Below are 26705 nucleotides of genomic sequence, written 5' to 3' on the forward strand. Positions count from 1 at the left end.
ACGGAACAGAAACGGAAACACAACGGGAACAAAAAACGGAACGGATCCATGAAAAACGGACCGCAAAACACTGAAAAAGCCATACGGTCGTGTGAAGGAGGCCTAAAGGGGTTTTCAGCCACGGGCCACGGCTGCCGTCTCTCCCCCCCCCCCCCCCCCCCCCCCCCCCTCCCCTGCTGACTGTATTGGCACCTGTGCAGTTACCTTGAGGTGATCACATGGGGAAATCACATGACCACCTCTTACCTGGATGCTATGAATGGACCTATGGGCGCACTGGGGTAAGCGGTGGGCCATGTTAGCATCATGTCAATGCTGACACTTCAGCGGACAACCCCCTTTAAAGATGGAGTTTGAAGCTTATTCTGGATCAACATGTAGCGCTCAACCCAACCTAGATCCAGAGGAACTTCGTTCTACCCCAAATCCCCTAACGTCTGGTGGCAAGCCTACTACTTTCCCATCATTTCCATCATGCATGAACCTAAAGGAACCACTGTAGCCCAAGAGAATTCACCCAAAAAATGTCCTTTGCGCCTCGATTGTCCATTCTGCAGGTTGTGAACATATGGCGGCTTTATTACACAGATGAACAAAGGGAACCTTCCCAGTAACATAATGTAAACCTGGGTGGTCGGCTCCCCTCTCGTCATTAGATTTGGTCCCTTTCATTTATATTCCATCATGTGGCTCAAGGACAAAAGGAATGTCTGGACGGACATGAAATTAATAAGATCTTGGATGAAAAGCCGGGGTGCAGGGCGAGGAGGAGGGAGACGTGTTGATTGTGATCACACAAAAAAAACACCATCTTCAGCCTCCACATCAATAGGAAGACGTCTTTGAGCCGCGCACTTCAAAACACCTCATGAAATATCCTCCTCCCGCAGATGTATTCCTTTCATAGTGAGCGGGGCGCTTGAAGTGTATTATCTGGGGGCCCTCCAGATACATTATTTAACACGCAGCCCTGAGAACTAGTTTATTTAGTTGTGCCTCCCCCCCCCTTCCCCGGCGCGGAGCGCGCCTGATCTCTGCGTCCAAGATCATAACGGCCACAAAGCCTCGGTCGGTAGATGGGATTTTAATATTCTAATTATCGCAGTTGACAAATAATAAATAGTTTTCAAAAAAGGAAAAAAAAAAAAAAATAGCTGAAATTTGGTTACGAAAAAATAAATAAATAAAGTATAATAATATCAATAAAATCTCTACAGAAAAAAGTTGCAAACGACTCCCAGCGACTGCAAGAATTCCAAGGACATCTGTAATATCGTAACGGTCACGCGGTTCCATAATACAGAAATATTAAGGTCACATTACGCAAAATTTACTGCAGCCTAAAGTCTCTGTGGGGCCTTAGGGCTGTACTGTTCTGGGGTTACACTTTATTCTTCTACTCCAGTCACATCCAGAGCTGCAGCCAGGTGAGCCAACGGAGTGTCCACGAGGAGCTGCAAGTTGGGCTGGAAAACAGTCCTCCCTGAACTCTGGCTGCATGCGGCGCCGCGATGCTGCTTTTTCAGGCTCGGCCTCTGCACCCAAACGCGCAATTAGCGCTCATTACAATAAAGCACGGACTATGAAAAAATGGGTGCAGGATTGGCCAACTTATTGCTTCCAACTCAAGCCGCTACAGGGTTGTCCCATCAGGCCTCTTTCACACGGGCGTCATGTTTTTTGGGCCGGATAAGATGCGGGTGCGTCGCCGGAAAATGCACGATTTTTCCACGCGAGTGCAAAACATTTTAATGCGTTTTGCACGCGCGTGAGAAAAATCGGGACGTTTGGTACCCGGACCCGAACTTCTTCACAGAAGTTCGGGTTTGGGTTAGGTGTTGTGTAGACTATATTATTTTCCCTTATAACATGGTTATAAGGACATAGGTTTAAAAGTAATATCAGGAAGTATTACTTTACTGAGAGAGTAGTGGATGCATGGAATAGCCTTCCTGCAGAAGTGGTAGCTGCAAATACAGTGGAGGAGTTTAAGCATGCATGGGATAGGCATAAGGCCATCCTCCATATAAGATAGGGCCAGGGGCTATCCATAGTACTCAGTATATTGGGTAGACTAGATGGGCCACACGGTTCTCATCTGCCGACACATTCTATAATAGTATTCTGAATACAGAATGCATAGTACAATAGCGCTGGAGGGGTTAAAATAAAATAAAAAATACTTTAACTCACCTTAATCCACTTGTTCGCGCAGCCGGCATCTCTTCTGTCTTCATCTTTGAGGAATAGGACCTTTGATGACGTCACTGCGCTCATCACACGGTCCATCACATGACCTTTTTTAACCATGTGATGGATCATGTGACGGACCATGTGATAAGCGTAGTGACATCACCACACGATCTTTTCCTCCTGCACAGCAAAGAAGAAGACAGAAGAGATGCCGGCTGCGCGAACAAGTGGATTAAGGAGAGTTAAATTATTATTATTATTTTTTTAACCCCTCCAGCGTTATTTTACTAAGCATTCTGTATTCAGAATGCCATTATTTTCCCTTATAACTATGTTATAAGGGAAAATAATAATGATCGGGTCTCCATCCCGATCGTCTCCTAGCAACTGTGCGCGAAAATCGCACCGCATCCGCACTTGCTTGCGATTTTCACGCAGCCCCATTCACTTCTATGGGGCCTGCGTTGCGTGGAAAAACGCACAAAGAGGAGCATGCTGTGATTTTCACGCAACGCACAAGTGATGCGTGAAAATCACCGCTCGTGTGCACAGCCCCATAGAAATGAATGGGTCAGGATTCAGTGTGGGTGCAATGCGTTCACCTCCCGCATCGCACCCGCGCAGAAATCTCGCCCGTCTGAAAGAGGCCTAACTGCTCCCCTTTAGGCTACAGTCACACGGCCGCATCCATTTTGCAGTCTGCAGATACGGACGCTGCCCATGTGCATCCCACACTTTTTGTGACCCCCCCCCCCCCCAGTCAAAATTCCTATTGTTATCTGCAAAACGGACACGTCCTATAAATTCGCAGCACCGCCGCACAGAAGCGGTCAGCGCACAGATGCTGTTGGTGTGCAGTCCGCATTTTTTTTTTTTGCAGCCCACTAGAATTGAACGGGTCTTCGTGGGATTCGCAAAAAATGCAGATCAGACAAGGACTGGAAATATTGTTGTGTGAATGAGGCCTTACCCAAATCCACCTGACGGGCACAGCGGTAACAGTGGCACCCAAGACCTGATGCCTGGCATCTCTGCTACATATGTCACATGGCGGGTGGGGGTCATTCGTCTAGCCGCTACCCGCGCATAGACTCACGCCACCCGTGTATTGTCTGCAAACACGTTACAAATCATTTACATACTGTAACATCATCACAGAGAAGTAAAGGTCACACCACTCAAGGAGCAGCTGCACCAAAACCTAATTTCTAATTATGGGATGCGCAGTCTGACACGAAATTAAATCTTACCCATTTTCTCCCATCCCCTCCCCCACATCCTAACTCAATCTTGTATTCTGCGCCGTTAGTACGGGGTCAAAGCCCGCCACCCCCGGCCCAAAGTCTTCAATTAATCCCAGTCATTTATTAGCAAGGGACAAATGTCATCATGGCGTGAACAGAGGCGATCGGCCAGGGTGCACGAGCGCGCTACGACGGCTGTAAACGAATATTACGGTGCGATGCCCCCATTATACAAGGGGTCTCTACATTCTCACGTTCACTCCCAGTTCAATATGGGAGGAAATGGCTTCGCATTCCAAGAAGCTAATTTAGCAAAGTTACGTCTTAAACGTTCAGAACAAGAGGGAAAGATGAAAGCGGAGCCGTCACGAGGGCTTCAAAAATCCTGTCGCCGAGGCCTCGTAAGACTAGTTGCAAAAATGAGATATTGTCCAACAGACGGACATGGGGGGGGGGGGGGGGGGAGAAATCAGATGTGGAGTCCAACTAGAGTCTTCCACAAAGCATGGTCTCACATTTGAAGACCACAGAGTAATGAAAAGGTATGAAGTGTCGATGTATAGTCATTTTCCAGATCTCCGATTGCTGGCAGTGAACAGGAACAGGCACCTGGACTCCAGGTTGCATTTTACCTGCACTGACACACTGTTGCAAAGTTTCTGCATGGTGGGGCTCCAGCTGATGAAGGAATGTCTAGACTGGATGCAATTGTGACAAACCCTCAGTTGTAAAAAGCATTGGCTCTTTACAGATTTTCAGCTGCTGACAGAACTGATTTGGTAAGTAAGTAAGAGGAGGATCCCTTTAGGCCTGTTTCAGACACTGAGCTCATAGGGCACGATAGAAAACGGAACATATGGCCCCCCTGTTCCATCCAGTATGCATGCAGATTTCTAACAAAGTACAGGGTGTGTTTTTTTTTTTGTTTTTTTAAGTTGTTGTCCACCTCACCCACTTTATCCAACTGCTGTGTCTGTAAAAGTTGAATATGTTCTTCATACACTGAACAAAAATATAAACGCAACACTTTCGGTTTTGCTCCCATTTTGCATGAGCTGAACTCAAAGATCTGAAACATTTTCTACAGACACAAAAGACCCATTACTCTCACATATTGTTCACAAATCTGTCTAGATCTGTGTTAGTGAGCGCTTCTCCTTTGCCGAGATAATCCATCCCACCTCACAGGTGTGGCAGATCAAGGTGCTGATTAGACAGCATGAATATTGTACAGCTGTGCCTTAGACTGCCCACAATAAAAGGCCACTCTGGAATGTGCACAGTTTTGCCTTACTGGGTGCGGCCACCATTTGCCTCTCACAGTGCAGCACATCTCCGTTGCATAGAGTTGATCAGGTTGTTGATTGTGGCCTGTTGATTGTTGGTCCACTCCTCTTCTGTGCAAAGTTGCAGAATATTGGCAGGAACTGGAACACGCCGTCGTATACGCCGATCCAGTGCATCCCAAACATGCTCAATGGGTGACATATCCGGTGAGTATGCTGGCCGTGCAAGAACTGGGATGTTTCCAGCTTCCATGAATTGCATACAGATCCTTGCAATATGGGGCCGTGCATTATCATGCTGCAACATGAGGTGATGCTCGTGGATGAACGGCACAACAATGGGCCTCAGGATCTCCTCACGGTATCTCTGTGCATTCAAAATGCCATCAATAAAATGCACCTGTGTTCATTGTCCATAACATACGCCTGCCCATACCATAACCCCACCGCCACCATGGGCCACTCGATCCACAACGTTGACGTCAGCAAACCGCTCACCCACACGACGCCACACACGCTGTCTGCCATCTGCCCTGAACAGTGAAAACCGGGACTCATCCGTGAACAGAACGCCTCTCCAACGTGCCAGACGCCATCGAATGTGAGCATTTGCCCACTCAAGTCGGTTACGACGACGAACTGCAGTCAGGTCTAGACCCCAATGAGGACGACGAGCATGCAGATGAGCTTCCCCGAGACGGTTTCTGACAGTTTGTGCAAAAGTTCTTTGGTTATGCAAACCGATTGTTGCTGCAGCTGTCCGGGCGGCTGGTCTCAGACGATCATGGAGGTGAACATGCTGGATGTGGAGGTCCTGAGCTGGTGTGATTACATGTGGTCTGCGATTGTGAGGCGGGTTGGATGTACTGCCAAATTCTCTGAAACGCCTTTGGAGACGGCTTATGGTAGAGAAATGAACATTCATTGCACGGGCAACGGCTCTGGTAGACATTCCTGCCGTCAGCATGCCAACTGCACGCTCCCTCAAACGTTGCGACATCTGCGGCATTGTGCTGTGTGATCAAACTGCACATTTCAGAGTGGCCTTTTATTGTGGGCAGTCTAAGGCACAGCTGTACAATATTCATGCTGTCTAATCAGCACCTTGATCTGCCACACCTGTGAGGTGGGATGGATAATCTCGGCAAAGGAGAAGCGCTCACTAACACAGATCTAGACAGATTTGTGAACAATATGTGAGAGTAATGGGTCTTTTGTGTCTGTAGAAAATGTTTCAGATCTTTGAGTTCAGCTCATGCAAAATGGGAGCAAAACCGAAAGTGTTGCGTTTATATTTTTGTTCAGTGTAGATATGGCGCTCATTCTGCAGCGTACTCAAGTTGTGTGCAATAGGTGTTTCTGGGTGATGTAGTGCAATATACACTAACCTGGTACAGCTGACTCTCTGCAAGGGCAGGTATAGGTAGAAATAGTTCGTGACGCCAGTGCCAAGTAAACGGTGGCACGCCGTTTGCGGATGCAGGAATAAATTGAGGAAACGTAGTCTTAAAACAGAACTCCAACTTTAGTAGTTTTGCAAGCAGAGACAATATAGGAAATGCAGTTCCTAAGCATACAGTCGATTTTGCAATTCGGTCGATGCAGGCAATTCAGTTATAGCAGGGTAATCACAGAGTGTTGAACACAGGACTTGCAGCACAGGAGCTTGCACTCTAATTCTGTCTGATCCTGGAATACAGCAATTCTTCACCAAGGCCCATTAACCTAATTCTGGCTTTATATCCTTGGCTATGGCTTCTATAAGTACCTCCTCTGTCTTTCTGAGTACCTCTTGCTTTCCTCATCTTTGCCTCTGTCTCTCTCAGCTTCTGGAAACTTCCTCAGGCTCTAGAAACTTCTGAGCTGTGGTCTAGACTGACTTCTGCACTCCACACTAGATCAGGTTACACTGACTTTCCCTTCCTTGTCTGGCCCTTATATAAACTAGGGCTCCCTAGCTCCCTCTAATGCCTAAGAGCTGGAATGACACCCCTAGCCGGCCTGTACTTGCAAGTTTCATAGCAACAGGGAAATACATGCATTACATTACATGACATTTTATAAAACTGACATATACCAACTTCCCCATAATTAAGGAGGGACGACAGCACACCAAGTGACCTTTGGTAGTGACGGGTATTACAGTTCCCGTACACTACAATTCTGAGCATCATATTTCTCAATTTATTTACACCAGACAACTGACAATAATACATTGAGAGGCCGGTTTTCTTCTAATTACAAAGATGGCTGCCTGCTGCCACCACTAGGGGGAGCTTAGTGCCCAGGAATTTATACAGTTACCATTTACTGAAATGGAAGCAGAAATATTCTCTTTCCATTGTACTCCCCCTAGTGGTGGCTTCCTAAAAATGCACTGCTCTCATTTCAGTAAAAGAAAGGCGTTCAGGTGCTGAGCCCCCCTGGTCTGCCTCCAATGAGACTAAGGGCTCATGCACACGGCCTTAAGTGTTTTGTTTGTTGTCTGCAAAACACGTATACCGGCCAAGTGCATAAACTGAAACAGAAATGTCCTATCCTTATCCACAAAAAGAACAAGAATAGGACATGTTCTATTTTTTACAGGGACTTACGGATGCGGATGGCGAACAGGTGTGCCGTCCACATTGAGAGAAATAGAAAAAAAAAAAAAATGCGGATCGGATGCGGACCAAAACTACGGCCCTAAAACAAAGTAAGATACTCTGCAGCTAGGTTGAAACTTAACCCTGTAGGGAAAAAAAACTGCAGAGAATTTATAATAAAGATGATGCAATCATGAAAAAATCCACCCTCCTAAAAAAAAAAAAAAAAAAAAGAAGAAGAAGGTGCTCGTGGCCTTTAAATCCTCAGAATTTCTATTCTTTTTATAGATGTCGAAGCTTCGCAGTACATGGGGTGAAATCCACAGCGCTGCTGCTCGTCCCGTGTGGACGGACCCCGATAATGAGGCCTCTGTGTTCTACATTCTATACAGGGGCTCCAGGGCAGAAAGAGCAGGTGGAAGGGATTTGCACTTTGGTCCTGTGCTTCATCATTAGGGCACCTCGAACGGAGCGCGCAGCTGCCTTCCTGCCCCTCCTACACCGCGCTAATGAGTCAGTGGGAACCAGACCCGCCATTGTACCAGTCCCTGCTGTAGACGGCGAGCATTCGCCGAGTTTAATTGGGACTCTATGATTAGTCTTAGACTCTCAGGGACCCCAAGAGTCTTGTATTAATGGGGGAGCCTATTGTGCAGAATCTCTGCGCTCCCATCGGCTCAATGGTTTCTCCGAATTCATCCATTCCCTTCTTCGGGTCTCAATGACCTCTTCACTTCAAAAGTAGGACTAATGCAAGAAGAAAGAGGAGGGCGGAGGAGAACGGGGAGGGGGGTAAGCAGATATAGTCCCGCCGGGATTCTATGCTCTTAGCATCCAGCGCTTTAACCCTTAATTTTAGGAAAGAAGAGCTTTAAGTATACGGACCCATAAAGGGAACCCGTCACCATGAAAATGGAGCTAGCATGTGATGAGCAGGAGGAGCCGAGCGGAGCGATATAGGGCTTTGTGGGAAAAGTTCAGTATAATTTGTATGCAATTCATGTAAATCAGTGCACTTTCTAGACTTAGGAGTCCAGTGGGAGGTCCTGTCCATGATGGCCCCACCTACTGGACACCCAAGCTTAAAAAGAACAGCAGAACTTTTTGGCCTCCTGACTGGCACTAAATTGGGGCAGGAGGCAGAAGTCTTCATTAGTTCGGCCTTGACAGATGTAAGAGGGTTGAACGAGGGGAGAAAAATATGACTTTTAGAAACAGCGCCATTTTTGGAAATGCCTGGTATTGCAGCTTACCCCATGGAAATATTCAATGCTTCTCTTCTATTCAGTGCTGCTGATGGTTTAAAGGGGCATACTGGTTTTGAGAAGTTCTTGGAGGGGTTCCTACCTATAGGATCCGCACCAATCACAAGAATAGAGACCCCATACCCCTTGGGGCCCCCGCCCCGAAATGAAGAGTGGGGCAGGTGGCACATGGGAGTCCCAGGAATAGAGGAGCTCTGTACTCGGCTCTCCGGGACTCATAGCGAGATGATTGGAGTAGTAGTGCGCATGCTCGACCTGCCGCTCTGCCAGCCATCTCATAGTTCTGTGGAAAAGAGCTCGTGCACACAGACAGATTTTTTATCCGTTCCATTTATTTCTTTTTCGGCCCGTATACAGGGGATGAAAAACAAAAAACAAAATAAACGACTCTATGTACATTCCGTCGCCGTATGTCCTCTCCGCAAAAAATAAATAAAAAAATCTCGTCTTGTCTACTTTGCAGCAGACAAGGACGGGCATTGGACCTGCAAAAAACACGGACACAAGGACAGTTTAAGCTTTTCCGTCAGGGGAACAGCCTGGCGGATCCATACTACCATTTGCACCCGGCCCTATTCACTATAATGGAGACCGCCCGGAGCACGGGAAATATGCAGAGGGGCGGCTGGAGAAAAAACGCTGCGTGCCTGCTTGAAACCGGCCTGACACGGACGTCATCCATTTTTATTATTTTTTCTTGCAGACTGCAAAATGCATATGGTCGTGTGCATGAGCCCTAAGGGGTAATTTGTCACAACCAGAAGAAAAACACGTCTGCTTTCTTTCAAAAGCAGCGCCCCACCTGGCTGTGTGCGGTATTGCAGGCCAGAGCTGAGCGGCAATACTGACCTCAAGCTCTCTCCAGACAGGGGGCTGTTTCCGTATTCTTCTAATCCTGCCCCCCCCCCCCCCCACTTGAACGCGATTTGGGCGCCAGTGTAATTATTACAGTACAAATACCACAATATTGACTTCCATGACGCCGTCGCGCTGCAGACACCTGAGCCTTCCTCATCACTCCCCGAACAAGCCCAACAGCTACGAGATTAAATCCAAGCAATTAATTTCTGAGAACAAAACCTTGTGTGATCGACGGCCGAGGAGTCGCCGTCGCCTAGCAACAGTGTACGCCAAACTGACTCAGGTACGGCCCAGAGGAGCAGAGCAAACATCTCACATCCAACTGGCAGGGTCAATGATTATCCAACAAACAGCCGAGGCTGACGAACCGTGTCACGGAATACCAGCCATTTGTAGCCAGGAACGCAGCTACACAGCAACGTAAACGTCTTGTGTGGGGGAGGGGCGGACAATTGTGTTATAAACCTATAGACAAGATAAGCTTCCAAAAACCCGCCCTGATCATGTCCTACTGACACAGGCAACACAGTGAGGGCTCATGCACACGACTGGTCCGCCAAAAAACGGATCCGCAAAAAAATACGGATGATGTCCATGTGCATTCCCAATTTTGCGGAATGGAACAGCCGGCCCCTGATAGAACAGTCCTATCCTTGTCCGTAATGCAGACAATAATAGGACATGTTCGATTTTTTTGCAGAACGGAAATACGGACATACGGAAACGGAATGCACGGGGAGTAACTTCAGTTTTTTTTTTGCAGACCCATTGAAATGAATGGTTCAGCAAAAAAAACGGAATGGACACGGAAAGAATATACATTCGTGTGCATGAAGCCTAACATGGTTTGTAAGGCAGAAGAAATATACATCTGTCCGTCCAGTTATCCTGCAGCGCTGATCCGGAGAAGGCAGAGAACCTCATGAGACAGAAGACCATTTTTCCTCGTTTTAGGGGCAAAAATTCCTTCCAGACTGCAATCTGGCAATCAGAATAAAGGGTGTATTCACATGGCCACGTCAGTTTTGCGAACCACAGATCCGCAAAACACGGGCGCCAGCCATGTGCACCCCAAATCACAGTCCAGACCCATTGACTTCATCGGGTCCGGGATCTGCATGTTGCGGCAAAGGATAGGACGTGTGCTATTTTTTGCGGCACGGTCTCATGGACCCGGAGACATATAGACAGGTCCTATCTTCAGCCATAACATGTGGATTGCAGACCCATTTAAGTCAATGGGTCCACAGTGCGATGAGCGCTCCGATACACTAACGAGCCCTGAACTTACCAGAGCTCTAATACACTATTATAAGCCTTAAGTAAGTTGAATATGATCAGGATAGGATTTTAACCTCTGGGAGCAAACCAGTGTTTCCATTCAGTGACAGCAAGCAGGCATTTTGATGTTGGAGAGGAATTAAAAGGATGGTGCTCTATTTTGCTATTTCAGACAGTCCCATAGATAGTCCCTGCTGCTACATTTATACGGCGGCCCCCCACCAGTCATGTACTTAACCCCTCCCTATCCTTACAATTCTCTTCCCCTTGTTTTCAGCAGGAGAGCGCCCCATTAGCACATGACATATTTTGTCAATTTTTGGCACAGTTTTTTGTGCAGACGTCATGGCGGGTAGTCACACGTGGATTAGCCTCACTGAATGGCGCTAATCTGCAGACGACTTTGTGGCAGTGAAAACCGAAACAGAAAAACGAGGGTCAGCCTCAGATTCTTGTATTTCCGTCACATGGACATGCCCTTAAAGAAAGGCAATTTTTTATTTTATTTTACCATAGCGACCAATCCCAGCTCAGCTTTTTTCTCATAACGCTCACGATAAATTAAAGTGGCGCAGTGATTGGTTGCTATGGGCAACAAGGACCACTTTTCTGTTAGACACTTTTATGAATCTGTCCCTATGGGCTACATATATGAAACGGTCTGACAGCAACCAATCACAGCTCAGCTTTTATATTTCCAGAGCAGCTGAAGAAATGAAAGCTGTAATGCGATTGGTTGCTACAACCATCTTGATAAATGGGTCACAAAGTACGGTATATTTTTCCGACAGTGTCCACCCCTGTATATAGTCGGATACCGCAGTCATCTTTTACTCTCTCTGCCCCTCTTCATGGTAAGCTACAGGCAGTAGAAGCAGCAGAAGCTAGAATAGCACGATCTGACTACACAGGGTTTGTAGTCTGTCACCATGGAGACACAGAGGTGTGCATTGCTTCTGTAGACACAATAGGAGATTTATTAATTTTTTTAAAATCAAGACTATTTGCAAAGTTGTGTTATCTTGTATTTTGGATGAACAGGAGCAATAAAAAAAATAAAAAAAAGTTTGCAAAAGTATAGACGCCCTTTAATGAAAACATCTCGTACTGTACCTGGTTCGGGGCAGTTCTCCTTACTGGACAGGGTGCTGGATAAGGCATCGATAAGGGCTTCTTTAAACTGGTCAAAGTGAATCTATGGAAAGAAAATAGAAAATTGAGTCATTTCCCACCAGAGAAGAAGCGAAACCTCACACGGGAAAGAACCCAAATCTCCAGAGCGCTCACTGCGATACAAAACGGCAACAGTCGCCACGAGGACGCAAGGCGCATTACACCCGAGAGGCTCCCAAAAACTAGTGACATTACTGAGGCACAAGGTACATGCCTCGCTTAACCCCATCAGTACCTGAATGATGAGTGTGAACACAAGAAACACTATGGTGTACTGCTGACCGGCTCATAGTGATGTCACCCAGAACGACATCGCTCTGCACCCAAGCTGCAAACGTAAAACAATAGGAGACTTCACACCGGCTGCTTGCAAACTTGCTTCCGTTTCTAGATTGTATATTAGGTGTAAAGGAGCGAGACAACACGTGAAAATCAATTACAACACAATGAATGCATTAAAAAGAGCAAAAGGCGTCAGCGGGCAACAACGATGTCCCCCGCTCGTAGAAAGGATCGCTGCGAGAGAACGCACTTTAGTTAGGTCTTCTCAGGATACAGTTTAGAGCAGTGATCTCCAACCTGGGGCTCTCCAGCTGTTGCAAAACTACATTCCCATCATGCTCGGATAGCTGCAGGCTGTCAGGGAACGATGGGGTTGTAGTTTTGCAACAGCCAGAGAGCCCCAGGTAGAGGAACATCAACTTAGAGGGTATATTACTAGGATACGCCATGAACATCCAATAGGTGGTGGTGGTGGTGGTGGGGGGGGCGGGGGCGGGCGGACCTCTGCCCATTGCTAGTATGAAGTGTCAGGAGCGCCGTTCCGCTTTCCATAGAAGCTGCATGCTCGGCCCATTATGGTCAAAGAAGCTGTGAGGGATCATGAATCTGATCACAACAGTCATTTTTCCAGTCTAATGCGGTTGAGGCTACATGGACACGACCATTGTGCGTTTTGCAGTCCGCAAATCGCAGATCCGCAAAACACAGATGGTGTCCTTGTGCGGACAGCCTTTAATATAACTGCCTATTCTTGTCCGCAAAGTGCGGACAAGAATAGGACCGGTTATATTTTTTTTGCAGGGCCACGGAACGGAGCAACGGATGCGGACAGGACACAGTACTGTCCGCATCTTTTGCGGCCCCATTGAAGTGAATGGGTCCGCATCCGAGCCGCAAAAACTGCGGCTAGGATGCGGACCAAAACAAGGGTCGTGTGCTCGAGGCCTTATAAAAACGGATACCACACTGACCCATAAAACTCCAACCCATTTATCATGGATGCATGTGCCCTATCCGCAAAACTTTCGTAGTTCCTATTCTTGTCCATGTGCGCAGATGCGATTCGTTCTTTCTACTGGTGGAAAGCTAAATGCCCACAGAAGCCATTCTTTCTTTGCAGACCAAAAATCGGATACGACCCCATGTGCATGAGGCCTTAGTTTAGTATAAGCCATCTACGTGACGGCTGACCAACCAACCATGACTCACACAGCATCACACGGATTTAAGATGCTGCAACTTCCTACACGACGAAAGGTCATGGAATCACACGACGCTGTGAGCTCAGGTCTGACTAGTTGTAGTCGGTCCGTGAAATCCGGCTGTCAAGCAGACCCAGTTTTCCGGACCTCGCAGACGGCTGCCACTCCATTCTGCTTATTGCCAGCAGTCACTGTGGCCAGATCCCCTGGTGGGACATCCTAGCGATCCGCCGTCCATATCTAACCCAGGACCACCTATCTTACTACATGCAGCGGGTTATTTCACGACAGGCGGGACACACGGGAGGCAGACCAGGATCTCTGTCATCTAGAAGGTGATGAGATCCAGACGGGTCACTTCTGGTGGCAGGAGCCGTCACCACCAGCCAAACGCATCCATTAACTGGGTGACAACCTTCGTAGTAGGCTTTCTGAATGCAATATTACACAAGGAAAGTCTTACCTTTATTTACCGAATATTAAAAAGTATGAATTGTTTATAAGTGCCTTTGTAAAAATGAAAAAATAAAATAAAAATAGATGTTTGGAAAAATGAGAAGCCTGGTGACGCAGGGACGTCTGGCCATTGTTCTGGTGTAATCTGCGCTCAGAGTCACACAGCTGCGCGGCAAGACAGATGGTGCCAGCAGCTCCTGGAGTCATTTCACTGTGACCACATCAGATACAACCCAAAGGGATTATAGGACATGGCGAGAGCCCGATAAAAGTGGCGACGGTCATAAATTAGCCTCGCCAGCTAATCAGTTTAATTTAAGATGCAACTGTGCGGAGCGCAACGGAGTCCTAACAGGAAATTACGGCAAATTAGAGGAACTCGACATTTGTTTTTGCTTGTTCTAATTAGCTTTTTTTTTTTTTTTTTACTCACTAACATCTACGCGCAAGGTGGCACGAGCATGGTGGATATGCTGCAGATTTGCACGTGCCAGAAAGTGGCTAATAGAATCCGCTCGTGACCTGACCTACTGTGCGGATTCTAAAATCTACAGCAGGTCTATTGATGCTATGGATTTCCATTGTGGAAAACGTGGGCGACCTTAGAAGGAGGCTCCTCAGTCGCCAACACCTAGGACAAGCTTCTGATGCAGAGATGGAAGAGATTTGGAGAAAACCTGCTGCGGGGCGCAGGAGAACTGCCACCATTAGGATGTTTTTTTTTTTCCAGCCAAACCAAAAAAAAAAGACTGTACTTTATTGGACATGAAGGAAGCCTAAAGACACAGACTAAGGATGGAGCGGACAGCGACATACAGATGCACATTGTGAAAAATCCCTCCAAGTACTGACCTGTAGTTGCAGGGGGTGAATAATTATGCAATAAATATCCATCACTTATCTGGGGAAGGGGGGGAGGGGGTGGATGGATTAAAAAACAGCCCATCCTACCTTTGAGAACAATAAAGCCGACCTATGAGACTGTTTATGGATCTTGATGTAATTAATGGGATCTGCCAACAGTTCTCTATTTATGCCATGATTACACTAGAGGCCAGGCCAACCCTCTAATCTTCTTCTTCTTGTATTGAACAGTCCTATTACCGATACAGCCCGATAGCCCCTTTAATGCCAGGCTGGCGTCTGGACAGTTGGCGTCAAACAGGTCCCTGTGCTATAAAGGACAGATCCCCGCATTCTCAGCCGCCTGTTGGAGGCTAAGACGTCTTATCACACTCTTCTCAGTTCAAAAATACATTTCTTTGCTCTTCTGAGCTTCTTTCCAGCCATTTAACCCCCGAGCAGTCCCTACAAGTCCTCACAATCTCAGACAACCTCCAGGAGCAGTCCGTAAATTTCCTCGACCACCTCATTACACGTATAGCCCCAACCCCTCCATGCACCCACTAGGATAGCTTAGAGACATTAAAAAAATAAAATTAATAATAATAATAATAATAATAATAATAAATAATATGTTTTTATTTAATTGTGATTTTTTTGAGATTTAAATTAAGAGTAGCACCTAAAAGTGACTGATGGCTTATTGTGGTTTTCCTGCCTGCAACTAAATTACTAGATAGACAGAAGCCAATCTAAACATCCAGCCCGCCTAGCCATCGAGCCTGCAATCTCGCGTCTTTGTTTCCAGACATGTCACCCTCCAGGAAGGCGACCACGAGCATTTGTCATGACATCTCATGAATATGCATCATGACTGAACACAAAGAGGACACCGGGAAGAGGAGGGAGGAAGAGGAGCAATATCTATTCAAACATTTCAGACACCAAAATGAAGGCCTCTTGCCACGGCCGGGCTCCAACCACTTCTCATTCCCTTCAGCTCTGCTTTCATTTACACGGATCCCCCTTCCCATCCCCCTCACTTAGGGCTCAACTTTATGGAACCTGACAGCGACTTTATCACAGTAAGGAAACTGTCTTCAATGCCTGCAGCGATGAGCGACTGCAGCAATGACCCCCAGTGCACAGGGGACCACAGCCATTCTCCAACCTCGAAGTTCAGGGTAAAATGAGCACAGGACACGAGCTGTGGTGGGCCGCCATATTGCCATTAGGGCACGCACCTTACCCTCAGCCCAAATCCAATGCCTTCACACCACGGGTGCGGCGAAAATGTAAATGGTCTCTAGGTCTCGCCGCCTGAGGCAGCTGCCTCATCTGGCCTCATTGGGGGTGCACCCCTGCTTCACACACCCCAATCTCATAAGACAGGCCCATACTTCATCCCTTGGTTGCCATCATTACACAGTGACTAGAGAGCCCCAATTCACAAGAGGGAGCCCCCTTTTTAATGGTAGGTAAAAATCACTCCTAAAAGGGGTTCTCCGGGCTTTTAATACTGATGACCTATCCTCAATATCAGATCGGTGAGGGTCCGACACCCAGCACCCCCCGCTGATCAGCTGTATGACAGGAAGGTGCGCGCATGCTCGCTGCTGCTATGTCTATGGCGAGAAGGAAGATAGCACGTGCGCGCCTTCCCGTCATAGAGCTGGTCAGCGGGGGTGCTGGGTGTCAGACCCGATCCGATATTAAGGACTTATCCTGAGGATAGGTCATCAATATTAAAATCCCGGAGAGCCCCTTTAAAGGATCACTAGAGGAAAAACTGGTGCACAGTCTTTGCTTCGTGCATGTTCTCAGACTCTTTCAGACCCTTAGGCCATGCACGAGTCTTATCAGTTTTCCCTGGAGTGCCCCTTTACCAAAGCTGGACACAGTTCCCCCATATTGCTAGACCCGAGGACTAACAGTCTACTCTGTATGGGGGTAACTTGAAAGACCCCCTACATCTGTCATTGCTACATGGCCAATTCTTTGTTCCCATGCGTAATAAGCTATTGCAGCAGTCATGGCGCCCTGCGGTCTACGGGCTGAACACCTTCAGGGGAATTTTTATGATTGCATTTTACTAATTTCGGCTAAAAATCATTTTTTTTTAAATTTGGTCTTTATTTAAAATGTTCAGCCATTTCTCAGGCACAAGGGTTAGTCAGTCTGTTTGCAAGCTGTCACTTTGGTTTTCTTTGAATCCCGTCATCCTTTGGCTCATGTGCAGCCCTTATCTCTGATCTCCTGACCTCATAAGCACTCTATAGCTCAATTCTTATCAAACTGATAAGAATATGGCTTAAATAAATGTTTAAGAGGCCAGGAGATCAGAGATAAGGGCTACACATGAGCCAAAGGATGACGGGATTCAAAGAACACACAAAGTGACAGCTTGCAGACAGACTGATTTTTTAACTCTTCGATCTCAGAAACAGCTGAATATTTTGTATTTATTCATTTAAATAAAGAACAATTGAAAAAAAAAATATTTGTAGCCCAAAATGAGTAAATTTCAATCACTGCCTTAAGCTGAAACCATCGATGTTGTAAAGGCCGCAGTCAGGACACATTTTGGGGACGGGTGCACCATACATACACGTAAGGCCGACCGTAATTACAGATTTACATGGTTGCAAAAATTGAGACAAGTTACAGACATAGCTGGCACACGCTGCTCCACAAAATTGGCTGCCAGCCTGGTAAGTCGCCCCACCCCCCCTCCTTTCCAAATTGCATCATGTGATTTCTTACCCGGCCATGTGGGTTGTCCTGAAGCAGAGCTTGCTGTAACGAGGGGGCCACCTCCTCCAGCTGCAGCATATGACAGAGGTCCGTCAGCTCTTCCTGTCCCAGAGACCCCGTGCCCGTGGGGTCAAAACTATCAAACAGCTCCTTGAGACGAGCTTCATACTGGTCCTGCTCCATCCCATAGCCACCACGGTGTCCTGGAACATAGAGGTTAGGCAGATTCAGGAACGTGTACGAATAATAATGGTATAATAATATTACAGCTGTGATGTCATCAATCAACATCGAACTGGAATTACACCCATTGTCCGACAGATCCTCCTGGGCAACAAGTCCGGTTGGAGGTTATTCAACTGGACAAGGACTCAGAAGAGGCTGAAAACTCGCCTGGACTTGTCCTGAGCTGCTCACAGCTGAAGGTTTGTTACAAGTGAAGCCAGTCTAGACAATCCTCAGCCAAAGCCATTAGCTGCGCAAATCTCCCTCCTGGTCTGATAACTTGTTACAATGTATCAGTTCGGAGTCCAGACTGTTTAGATCACACAGGATAGCGTAGACTGGACACAAATGTATCAGACTTTCAGCCGTGGAAGGTATTGGGGTACGTTCACACAGCATTTTTTCTTAGGTAGAATTTTTTTTTAAATCCACCTTTTAAGAAAAAAAAAAAAAAAGGTCCTGTTAATTTTAATGCAAAAATGCAGCGACGTTTATACAGCGCAGATTTTTCCCCACGCACAGATTCGGCTTGGCGGAGGACATGACTATTCAGCTGGAAAAATGGTGGCCACACACAAATTAGCGAATTGAATGGGGCTTAATTCACGTACAGATTTGCAAAATGTATAAAATGACTCAGCCTTGGATTTCTGCAACGGATTCCACCACAAATACAAGTACGGTTTTTCCAATGTACAGTTCTGACTGGAGATAGGCTCGTGGATTGTAAACTCGTGCGAGCAGCGTTTCAGTTGTATATTAGACAGTTACGTAGTGACGTCTTTTGTTTTGGACATAAACCCTCTGAATTTGTAAAGCGCTGCGGAATATGGTGGCGCTATATAAATATTATTATTACTATTGTTACTATTAGGCTTGCAAGCAGAGTAAAGAAAACAGTAAAGAATTAAAACAAAGTTGTAGAAAGATGCAAAAATTTCACATCCAGGAAACCTTCCGTATTCTGACCATGGACGCAGTGGCGTACTCCCAGCTGTCGCCGGTCAGTGAACGCTCAACTATGCTAAATTATTTGACATGATGTATCTATGAAGGAATCAGCGGGGGGTCTGATCAGCACCCAATTACTAGTTTCTGCCCTATCGTACAATGTACACGTGAACAATCACTAGATTTAGTAACACGTAAATCCGGTCTTCTGTAAATCACCTGGACAGAGCTGACTGACCTATATAATCTTTAACCGCCCATTTGTCATCAGGAAAATCCTAATCTTAAAATATCTGATAATCTGCACACAATCCTGCTTAGCAACCTGGGCTGGCTGTGAAACACGGGCCCCAGACGAAACGTAGGAGGCCGAGGGGTGGCGACAGTGACAGACCCATGCAGCCCCGCTACTCGGCCACTATAGGGGCCCCAGTCATGGTAATATTGGGCATCTGCCACGATTCTTGAGATAGTGTTTCATTCGCAATGCAGAAAATTTCAATGCAGGAGGTTGAAATCACAGTGGAATTCCAGCAGATACGGTGCGGATCTTCTTCTGCAGTGGACGAACCAGTCCGGAGGTCCCCTTTCTTAGGCCTCTTTCACATGAGCGACATGGAATGTGTCAGGGTCCGTCCAGTGGAAACCAGTGGTTTTGCACGCAAGGTGAATCAGTTTTGCACGTTCAGAGTTTCCAATTTTTCGGACGGATTGAATCTGTTTTTGCATAAATTTTTCACGCACGTAAAGAAATACTGAACAGTAACACTCAGCATCTCCTAGCAACCATTAGTGAAAAATGCACTGTATCCGAATGCCTTCCGTTTTTCGCGCATGCCCCATTCATTTCTAAGAGGGCCAGGGCTGCATGAAAAACAATATAGAACACGCTGTGACATAAACGTAGAGATGATCAGTGATAAACCATGCTCATGTGCACAGACCCAGTGAAACGGATCACACCCAGACAGAAAACTCGCTTGTGCATGAGCCCTACTGCTAGTCTGACACATGACCGTGTTTTTGTCCAGATCTGATCCGCAATTTCTGCCAATCGGATGCAGACCCATTCACTTCAATGGGGTCGCAAAAGATGCAGACATTACACTGTGCGCTGTCCGCATCCGTATGTACGTTCTGCTGCACCAGCAAGAAAATAGAACGTGTCCTATACTTGTCTGTTTTATGGACAAGGATAGGACTGTTCTATAGGCGCCAGGACATTCAGTAATCTTTGTTTTGCATATCCACGATTTGTGGACCACAAAAACAGCTACGGTCGTGTGCATGAGCCTTCAAGTGATAAACTGGGTTCGTGCTGACCACCCCCCTGCTTCCCAAGACTCCCGAGTAGCGAATTTGCTTCCTATGGCCTCATGCACATGACCGTTTTTGAGTTCCGCATCCGAGCCGCATTTTTTGCGGCTTGGGTGCGCACCCATTCACTTTAATGGGCTGCAAAAGATGCGGACAGCATCCGTTGCACCGTTCCGTGGCCCTGCAAAAAAAATATAACCTGTCCTATTCTTGTCCATTTTGCGGACAAGAATAGGCATTTCTACAATGGGCCGCCCGTTCCCTTCCGCAAATTGCAGAAGGCACACGGGCGGCTTCCGTTTTTTGCGGACCGCAAAAAACAGCACAGTCGTGTGCATGAGGCCTATTGCAGCGATACATCTCTGACACCCAGTTATCACCCAGTTTCATCAGGAAAGCCAGGTTACAACCTATGTAGGAGCGGGCATGACAGTCGTATGGATCCACCCAGCTTTCCCAGACACAGGGAACTTCAGAATAGAATATGTTTTTTTGCTACAGACTTGACAGAAGAGGAGCACAAGGACTGGCACATACTGGGGATCTTACAGAAGATATGAGGCCACGCCGATGCTTTCTTCCCTAGGTCATAAGTTTCTTCGGTGGCGTCCATTTTTTAATAACGGGATGTTTTTTTCATCTTTGCGAGTGGTGGATGGCATTTCAAGGGTTAACACGATCAAGATGATCAGCTGTTCCTCACTCGCTCCCCCTATGGTTACAGGACGCAGCCCTGTGCCAGCGAGACTTGAGCGCCCGCCAGCGTGCACAATGTAATTAGCGATCACGATTAAGTCATTGTCCTGAAATAGCCGCCTCTTTGTCTAACGTCATTGTCACCGGCAGATACAAAGTAACCAGTTCATTCTTCTGTCCCAGACTTAATGTAATAATTAGTAACCAAATGCCAAACAAAACAGGAATATTTACTGAAAACGTCGCCCCCCCATCCATGAAGGATTTACACTAAACAGGGGAGGATGGTGTCCCCCATTTCTTGGGGGGTGTAAATTAACCGGCTGTATAGGATTAGAAAAATATATGTGTGTGGTTTCTGCCATTCCTGTCCATAGCTGACGTGCGGTTTGTAGATCAGCCTCATTCACTTCAATGGAATTGAGCCGCAATACCAAGTGCATCCTGTGCATGGGGGGAGGCACTGTTCCCAAAAGAAAGCAGCCATGTTTATCTAATCCTGGAAAAACACCTTTAGTAGTATATAATAACCCGTCTATAAGGGCCACAGACCTAGGAATACCAATGATGCGCCCACACTAGGGCCACCAAGTCACCCCACCCAGTGCTAACAAGAACTCCGCCAACCAATCACTAGAATATAGTTATCTCCTGCAAGCTACACGTGGCTATATGCAATAACATAGGGGCAAATGAAGCCCGACCCAATCCAACAATGCCACCGGGATGACCAAAGCCCAAGACTATCAGAACTTCCTGATGCTCCTGTGTGACCCGGATATGATGAGGTCTGTCCGTAGAGGTGAAGAAGAAGGTCTCATTCACTGACAGCAAGCAGAGATTGCAAAAACAGTAGAGGAATTGAAACAAAGTCTATCATAAAGAGCCTCAGACACACGGAGATGCCTTTTAGGCTATATGGACACGACAGTTGTGTGTTTTGCGATCCGCAAAACACGGATGGCGTCCGCGTGGATGGCGTCCGCAATTTGCGGAACGGCACAGACAGCCTTTAATATAACTGCCTATTCTTGTCCTCAAAGCGCGGACAAGAATAGGACAGGTTATATTTTTTGTGCGGTCCACGGAACGGAGCCACAGATGCGGACAGCACACGGAGTGCTGTCCGCATCTTTTGAGGCCCCATTGAAGTGAATGGGTCCGCATCCGAGCCGCCAAAACTGCGGCTCGGATGTGGACCAAAATAACGGCCGTGTGCATGTATCCTTAGGCCTCATGCACACGACTGTTCCAGGTTTTTTTGCGGTCCGCAAACCGCGGATCCGCAAAAAACGGAAGCCGCCCGTGTGCCTTCCACAATTTGCGGAACGGAAGGTCCATTGTAGAAATGCCTATTCTTGTCCGCAAAACGGACAAGAATAGGACAGGTTATATTTTTTTTGCGGAGCCACGGATGCGGACAACACACGGAGCGCTGTTCGCAACTTTTGCGGCCCCTTTGAAGTGAATGGGTCCGCACCTGAGCCGCAAAAACTGCAGCTCGGATGCGGACCCAAACAACGGTCGTGTGCAGGAGGCCTTAGTCAGGAAGACTGAAGCGAAGGTTTATGAGCCGCACACAACACCCTCGTTGTTCCCTCCGCCCTGGGGCGAGACGGGGACGGTGCATGTGAAACCTTGTGACTTGGTCGTAGGAACAGAAAGGTCCCGAGCCATAAATAAGAGGGACTGTGAGAAAGTTTCCACCTTATCCCTTCTCTCCATTCTGACTGTTCCTTTTACTCCAGTCACATCCAAAGCTGCACCCACTGTACAGAGGTGCAGATCTCCTGTGCCATTCTGGATCAGACATTCCCCATATCATAGCATTTTCTGGATTACCGGTCCGATCGCTCTTCCCGATTATCGGCCATTAGACGTCGCACTGAACCCGACACTGCGCCATTGCCCCCCTCCCCCCCCCCCAAAGGCGACTCTTCTGTGCATATCGCCAAATTTTACGCTCCACATCAATTAGAGGCCCATGACAACAAGCGCCCCGCGCTACGAGCACAAACAAGCCCTGCAGCATCAAACATTTATGGAGACGGCAATTTTCTTTGCATAAATGGCATTTGCAGAAATTAGAAACCAACAGGAGGGTTCAGCAATGGCCGACACGAGCGGAATAGAAATGAAGGCATTACGGGGGGCTGCTGCTCACATCGGCTGGTACGGGGGGCTTCCTGCCAAATACAGGCGTATCCAGGTCACTGGAAACCTGGCGGTAATCTCAGGGGCTTCGTCAGCTGCAGGCTTTGTGCTGGTGACTGTACTGCGCATGTGACCGGCCCTTTAATGCTACAGCCATCAGCCAGTACTATTTAAAGGGGGACTCCCACCGCAGGACCCTCTCCTGTCTCCACCAGTATCCTAGGTTTCCTAACTCCCACTGATATCAATTGCTCCTTTAGGGCACTGGTCGGGGTCCACATGGTGGAGACCAACTTTTGATTATAGTTTAAAGGGGTCCTCAGACTGGTGGCTGCGTCTGGTACTGCAACTCATCGCATCTGGCTGCTCCTGTATAAAACTATATGAGCACAGTGGCCCCTTCCTGGTGCTGGAGGTCGGGCCCTGGCAGATCATACAACAGTGACTTATCCTAAGGGAAGGCTATCCATGTTTAATCCCAGAGAACCCCTTTAATAAACACAACAGTGAGGGGGTGGGCACATTTCTGGCTATGGGGGCTGTTGTGTGGACATTGGCTCTTGCAGTCATGGAGATCGGGGGGAGCGACAACGGACGGAACATACGGTGTAAAGGGGCTCATGGACAGGACGAAGTCATGGCATAGGGGGGGCGGTATACAGAGCGGAGGCCCCTGCTGTAGAGTCGTAGTCCCTCAGTGTGCCGCCATATATAATGTGAACCAAGCAAAGCTTCCGAGTACAACATCTCAGCATCCCATGGAACACGCCATGAAAAAACCGCCATATGGCTCCCTATAGTAGAGCCTCGCCATACCCTTAGAGACACCTATACACATGCACACTCGGCCAAGTTGGGAGCGGGCTGCAGACAGACACCTCTGCCGGCACCTTATCTACTGAAAACAAAAAGATTAGGCATGCTGAAAGCCATCAGCCTGATCTTTATTATTCCTGACGGCTGAGGGCCCCATAGATCGCCGTCTGGGCCCCCTGCAGTTGGAGGGTCCGGCCGATCTACCTAACCCTAACCCCTTGCACTCCAGCTGTGGTGAAACTAAGACTCCCAGCATGCACACTTGGTTGGCTGTTTTTGGAATTCCCATGGAAGTGAATGGAGCATGCTGGGAGTTGTAGTTTCACCACAGCTGGAGGTTGCTGACCCCTGGTCTACATGCATGAGGGGAAGCAAAAGACAAAACCGAGCCTGTGGGAACATCTTTGAAGCAAGCTGGAGGACCATAGTGCAAATTCCGCAGAAGAGCAGCTCTGGAGCACAAACTGCAGCCCTGCGATTTGTTATCAGGACAGAGGGGTGATACTGACAATGCCCTGCCCGCACACAAATATTTAGATTACAGATCCCCCCCCCCCCCAAACAATGGCTGTAAGGACCGTCTACGTTTATAGCTAAATTATCCGAAGCGTTTTCCCTACAAATGGAAGCATTGTAAGCGATTTACCCCCTCGGCAGCCGAGGCCCAAACAGCAAAACAAACAGATGCTAATAGCGGCGAATTATACCGCCATCTCGTGAATATTTAAAACCCTGAAGAATATGAATGGCGGATCAAAAAAAAAAAAAGTCTAAATAATCATCAACTGAATATTTATAGCCAATAATTGCAAACCGCGCAGAGACGGGAGGCGTCCGCCGCAGCAATTAGTCAGATTTAAGAGCTTCGAGGGACGCAACAAAAATATCTAATTACCGAATGGATAAAAAGTGTCAATAAAAGGAAAATATTGTCACATTGAACAATAAGCAGATCGCTCCGGGGAGATGGCAGATCACGGATACGTTCTCGGTTACCAGGAAATATCATGGTGGGTTGTCTTAAAGGGGTTGTCCAGGATTATTTGAATTCTTCCAGATACAGCGCCACTCTTATCTAGTGTCGGTGTCTGGTATTGCAGCCATTTTAGGTGATAAGTGATTGCCGAGACTATTGGAACCCCCCACTGATCACTAGAATGGGTGGGGGGAGCGACCACAGCGAGGAGCGGTTGGAATGAAGCGGTGGTCACACGCGCGCTGCAGCTACATGATGGAGACGGCAGAGTAGAGTTCATGGTGTTTCGTCTCCAAGCACGGCCACTGCTTCGTTCTAATCTCTACTCATAGCAGTGGTGCTCGGGACCCCCATTTCAGTCTTCAATAGGAGCCCTGGTGGTGGGGCCCCCTGTGATAAGCCATTTATCACCGATCCTATGGAAAGCAGTGGAAAAATCCTACTGCAATACCAGAAAGAGCCACCAGACAAGGATGGCGCGGTGGGGGGTGGGCTGAGCACTTAGCTGGGGTGATAAGGAGAGAGCTGCAGCAAAAAGGACACACCCCTTAGGCCTCATGCACACGAACGTATTTACTTTGTGTCCATTCCGTTTTTTTTGCGGACTGTATACGGAACCATCCATCATTTCAAGGTACTCCGTGTGCATTCTGTTTCCGTATGTCTGTATTTACGTTCCGCAAAAAAACAGAACATGTCCTATTATTGTCCGCATAACTGGCAAGGATAGGACTGTTCCATTAGGGGCCAGGTGTTCCGTTCCGCAAAATACGGAATACACAAGGACGTCATTCATATTTTTGGCGGATCCGTTTTTGGCAGACAGCAAAATACATACGGTCGTGTGCATGAGGCCTTAAAGGGAGTCTGTCATCACAGTTTCACCTTTTTAACCCTTCCCACAGCTTTCGAGAAGCATTACAGTTGATAAAAACGTTACCTTTATAAGCAATCGTGGACTTATAAAACCGGCAAAAATCATCTTAGTAGGATATGCAAATGAGGGCTCGCAAGTGCCCAGGGGCGGCGTCAACCTCGTAGGTGCCCAGGCAGCTCTGCCTCATCGTCGATTCCCCCCGCCCAGTCTTTCCCTCTGCCCGCCCATCTTCTTACTTCTTCTCTCGCCATCGCCCGGCGCATGCGCACTGCGATGTCCATTCCTGGCACGGCATCACAGTAATTAATGCGCATGCGCTGGCTGAAGGACTCAGCGCGCAGGCGCGGGATTTCGGCGAGAGAAGTAAGAAGATGGGTGGGCAGAGGGAAAGAATGGGCGGGCAGAGGGAAAGAATGGGCGGGGGGAAGCGACAATAAGGCTGAGCTAGCTGGGCACCTACGAGGGTAACGCCGCCCCTGGGCACTTGCGAGCCCTCATTTGCATATCCTACTAAGATGATTTTTGCCAGTTTTATAGGTCCACGATTGCTTATAAAGGTAACGTTTTTATCAACTGTAATGCTGCTAGAAAGCTATGGGAAGGGTTAAAAAGGTGAAACTGTGATGACAGACTCCCTTTGGCTCCATTCAGACGGGCGTTGCGGGAAAATGTGCGGGTGCGTTGCGGGAACACCCGCGATTTTTCCGCGTGAGTGCAAAACATTGTAATGCGTTTTGCACTCACGTGAGAAAAATCACGCATGTTTGGTACCCAAACCCGAACTTCTTCACAGAAGTTCGGGCTTGGGTTAGGTGTTGTGTAGATTGTATTATTTTCCCTTATAACATGGTTATAAGGGAAAATAATAGCATTCTGAATACAGAATGCTTAGTAGGTGATCAATTGAGGGTTAAAAAAAAAGAAAAAAAAATTAACTCACCTTCTCCTCTTGTTCGCGTAGTTCCCGGTCTCTTCTTTACTTCTTTAATGATGAGCTGCGGGCTAAAGGACCTGTGGTGACGTCAGATCACATGCTCCAATCACATGGTCCATCACCGTGGTCATGGACCATGTGATCTGACATCACCACAGGTCCTAGCCAGTAGTTCATCTTTTAAGAAGTAAAGAAGAGACCGGGAACTACGCGAACAAGAGGAGAAGGCGAGTAAATTTTTTTATTTTTTTTTTAACCCTCAATTGATCACCTACTAAGCATTCTGTATTCAGAATGCTATTATTTTCCCTTATAACCATGTTATAAGGGAAAA

General features: G+C 47.4%; 2 protein-coding genes across 6 annotated transcripts in view; one reads left to right on the top strand and one right to left on the bottom strand.

Moving 5' to 3' along the window:
* Positions 1-26705, bottom strand: part of NIN (ninein) — an 87783-nt gene that overhangs the window by 53155 nt on the left and 7923 nt on the right. For 3 of the 4 annotated variants that reach the window (XR_005774859.1, XM_040412207.1, XM_040412206.1), the window contains exons 1-2: positions 17435-17608; positions 11829-11910 (exon numbers count right to left, since the gene is read on the bottom strand). Coding sequence is in view for 3 of the 4 variants with exons in the window: in XM_040412207.1 (XP_040268141.1) it covers positions 11829-11910; positions 17435-17608 (256 nt within the window). In the remaining variant the exon portion in view is untranslated. Of the gene's footprint in view, positions 1-11828; positions 11911-17434; positions 17629-26705 lie in introns of those variants that run through there. The other variant, XM_040412205.1, reaches the window with a different exon arrangement.
* ABHD12B (abhydrolase domain containing 12B) overlaps positions 26582-26705 on the top strand; it is a 46892-nt gene continuing 46768 nt past the window's right edge. For both annotated transcript variants that reach the window (XR_005774860.1, XM_040412209.1), the window contains exon 1: positions 26582-26598. The gene's annotated coding sequence lies outside the window, so the exon portion shown is untranslated. The remainder of the gene's footprint in view (positions 26599-26705) is intronic.

Source organism: Bufo bufo, chromosome 11 (genome assembly GCF_905171765.1).
Source record: "Bufo bufo chromosome 11, aBufBuf1.1, whole genome shotgun sequence".
NCBI classification, from domain to species: Eukaryota; Metazoa; Chordata; class Amphibia; order Anura; family Bufonidae; genus Bufo; species Bufo bufo.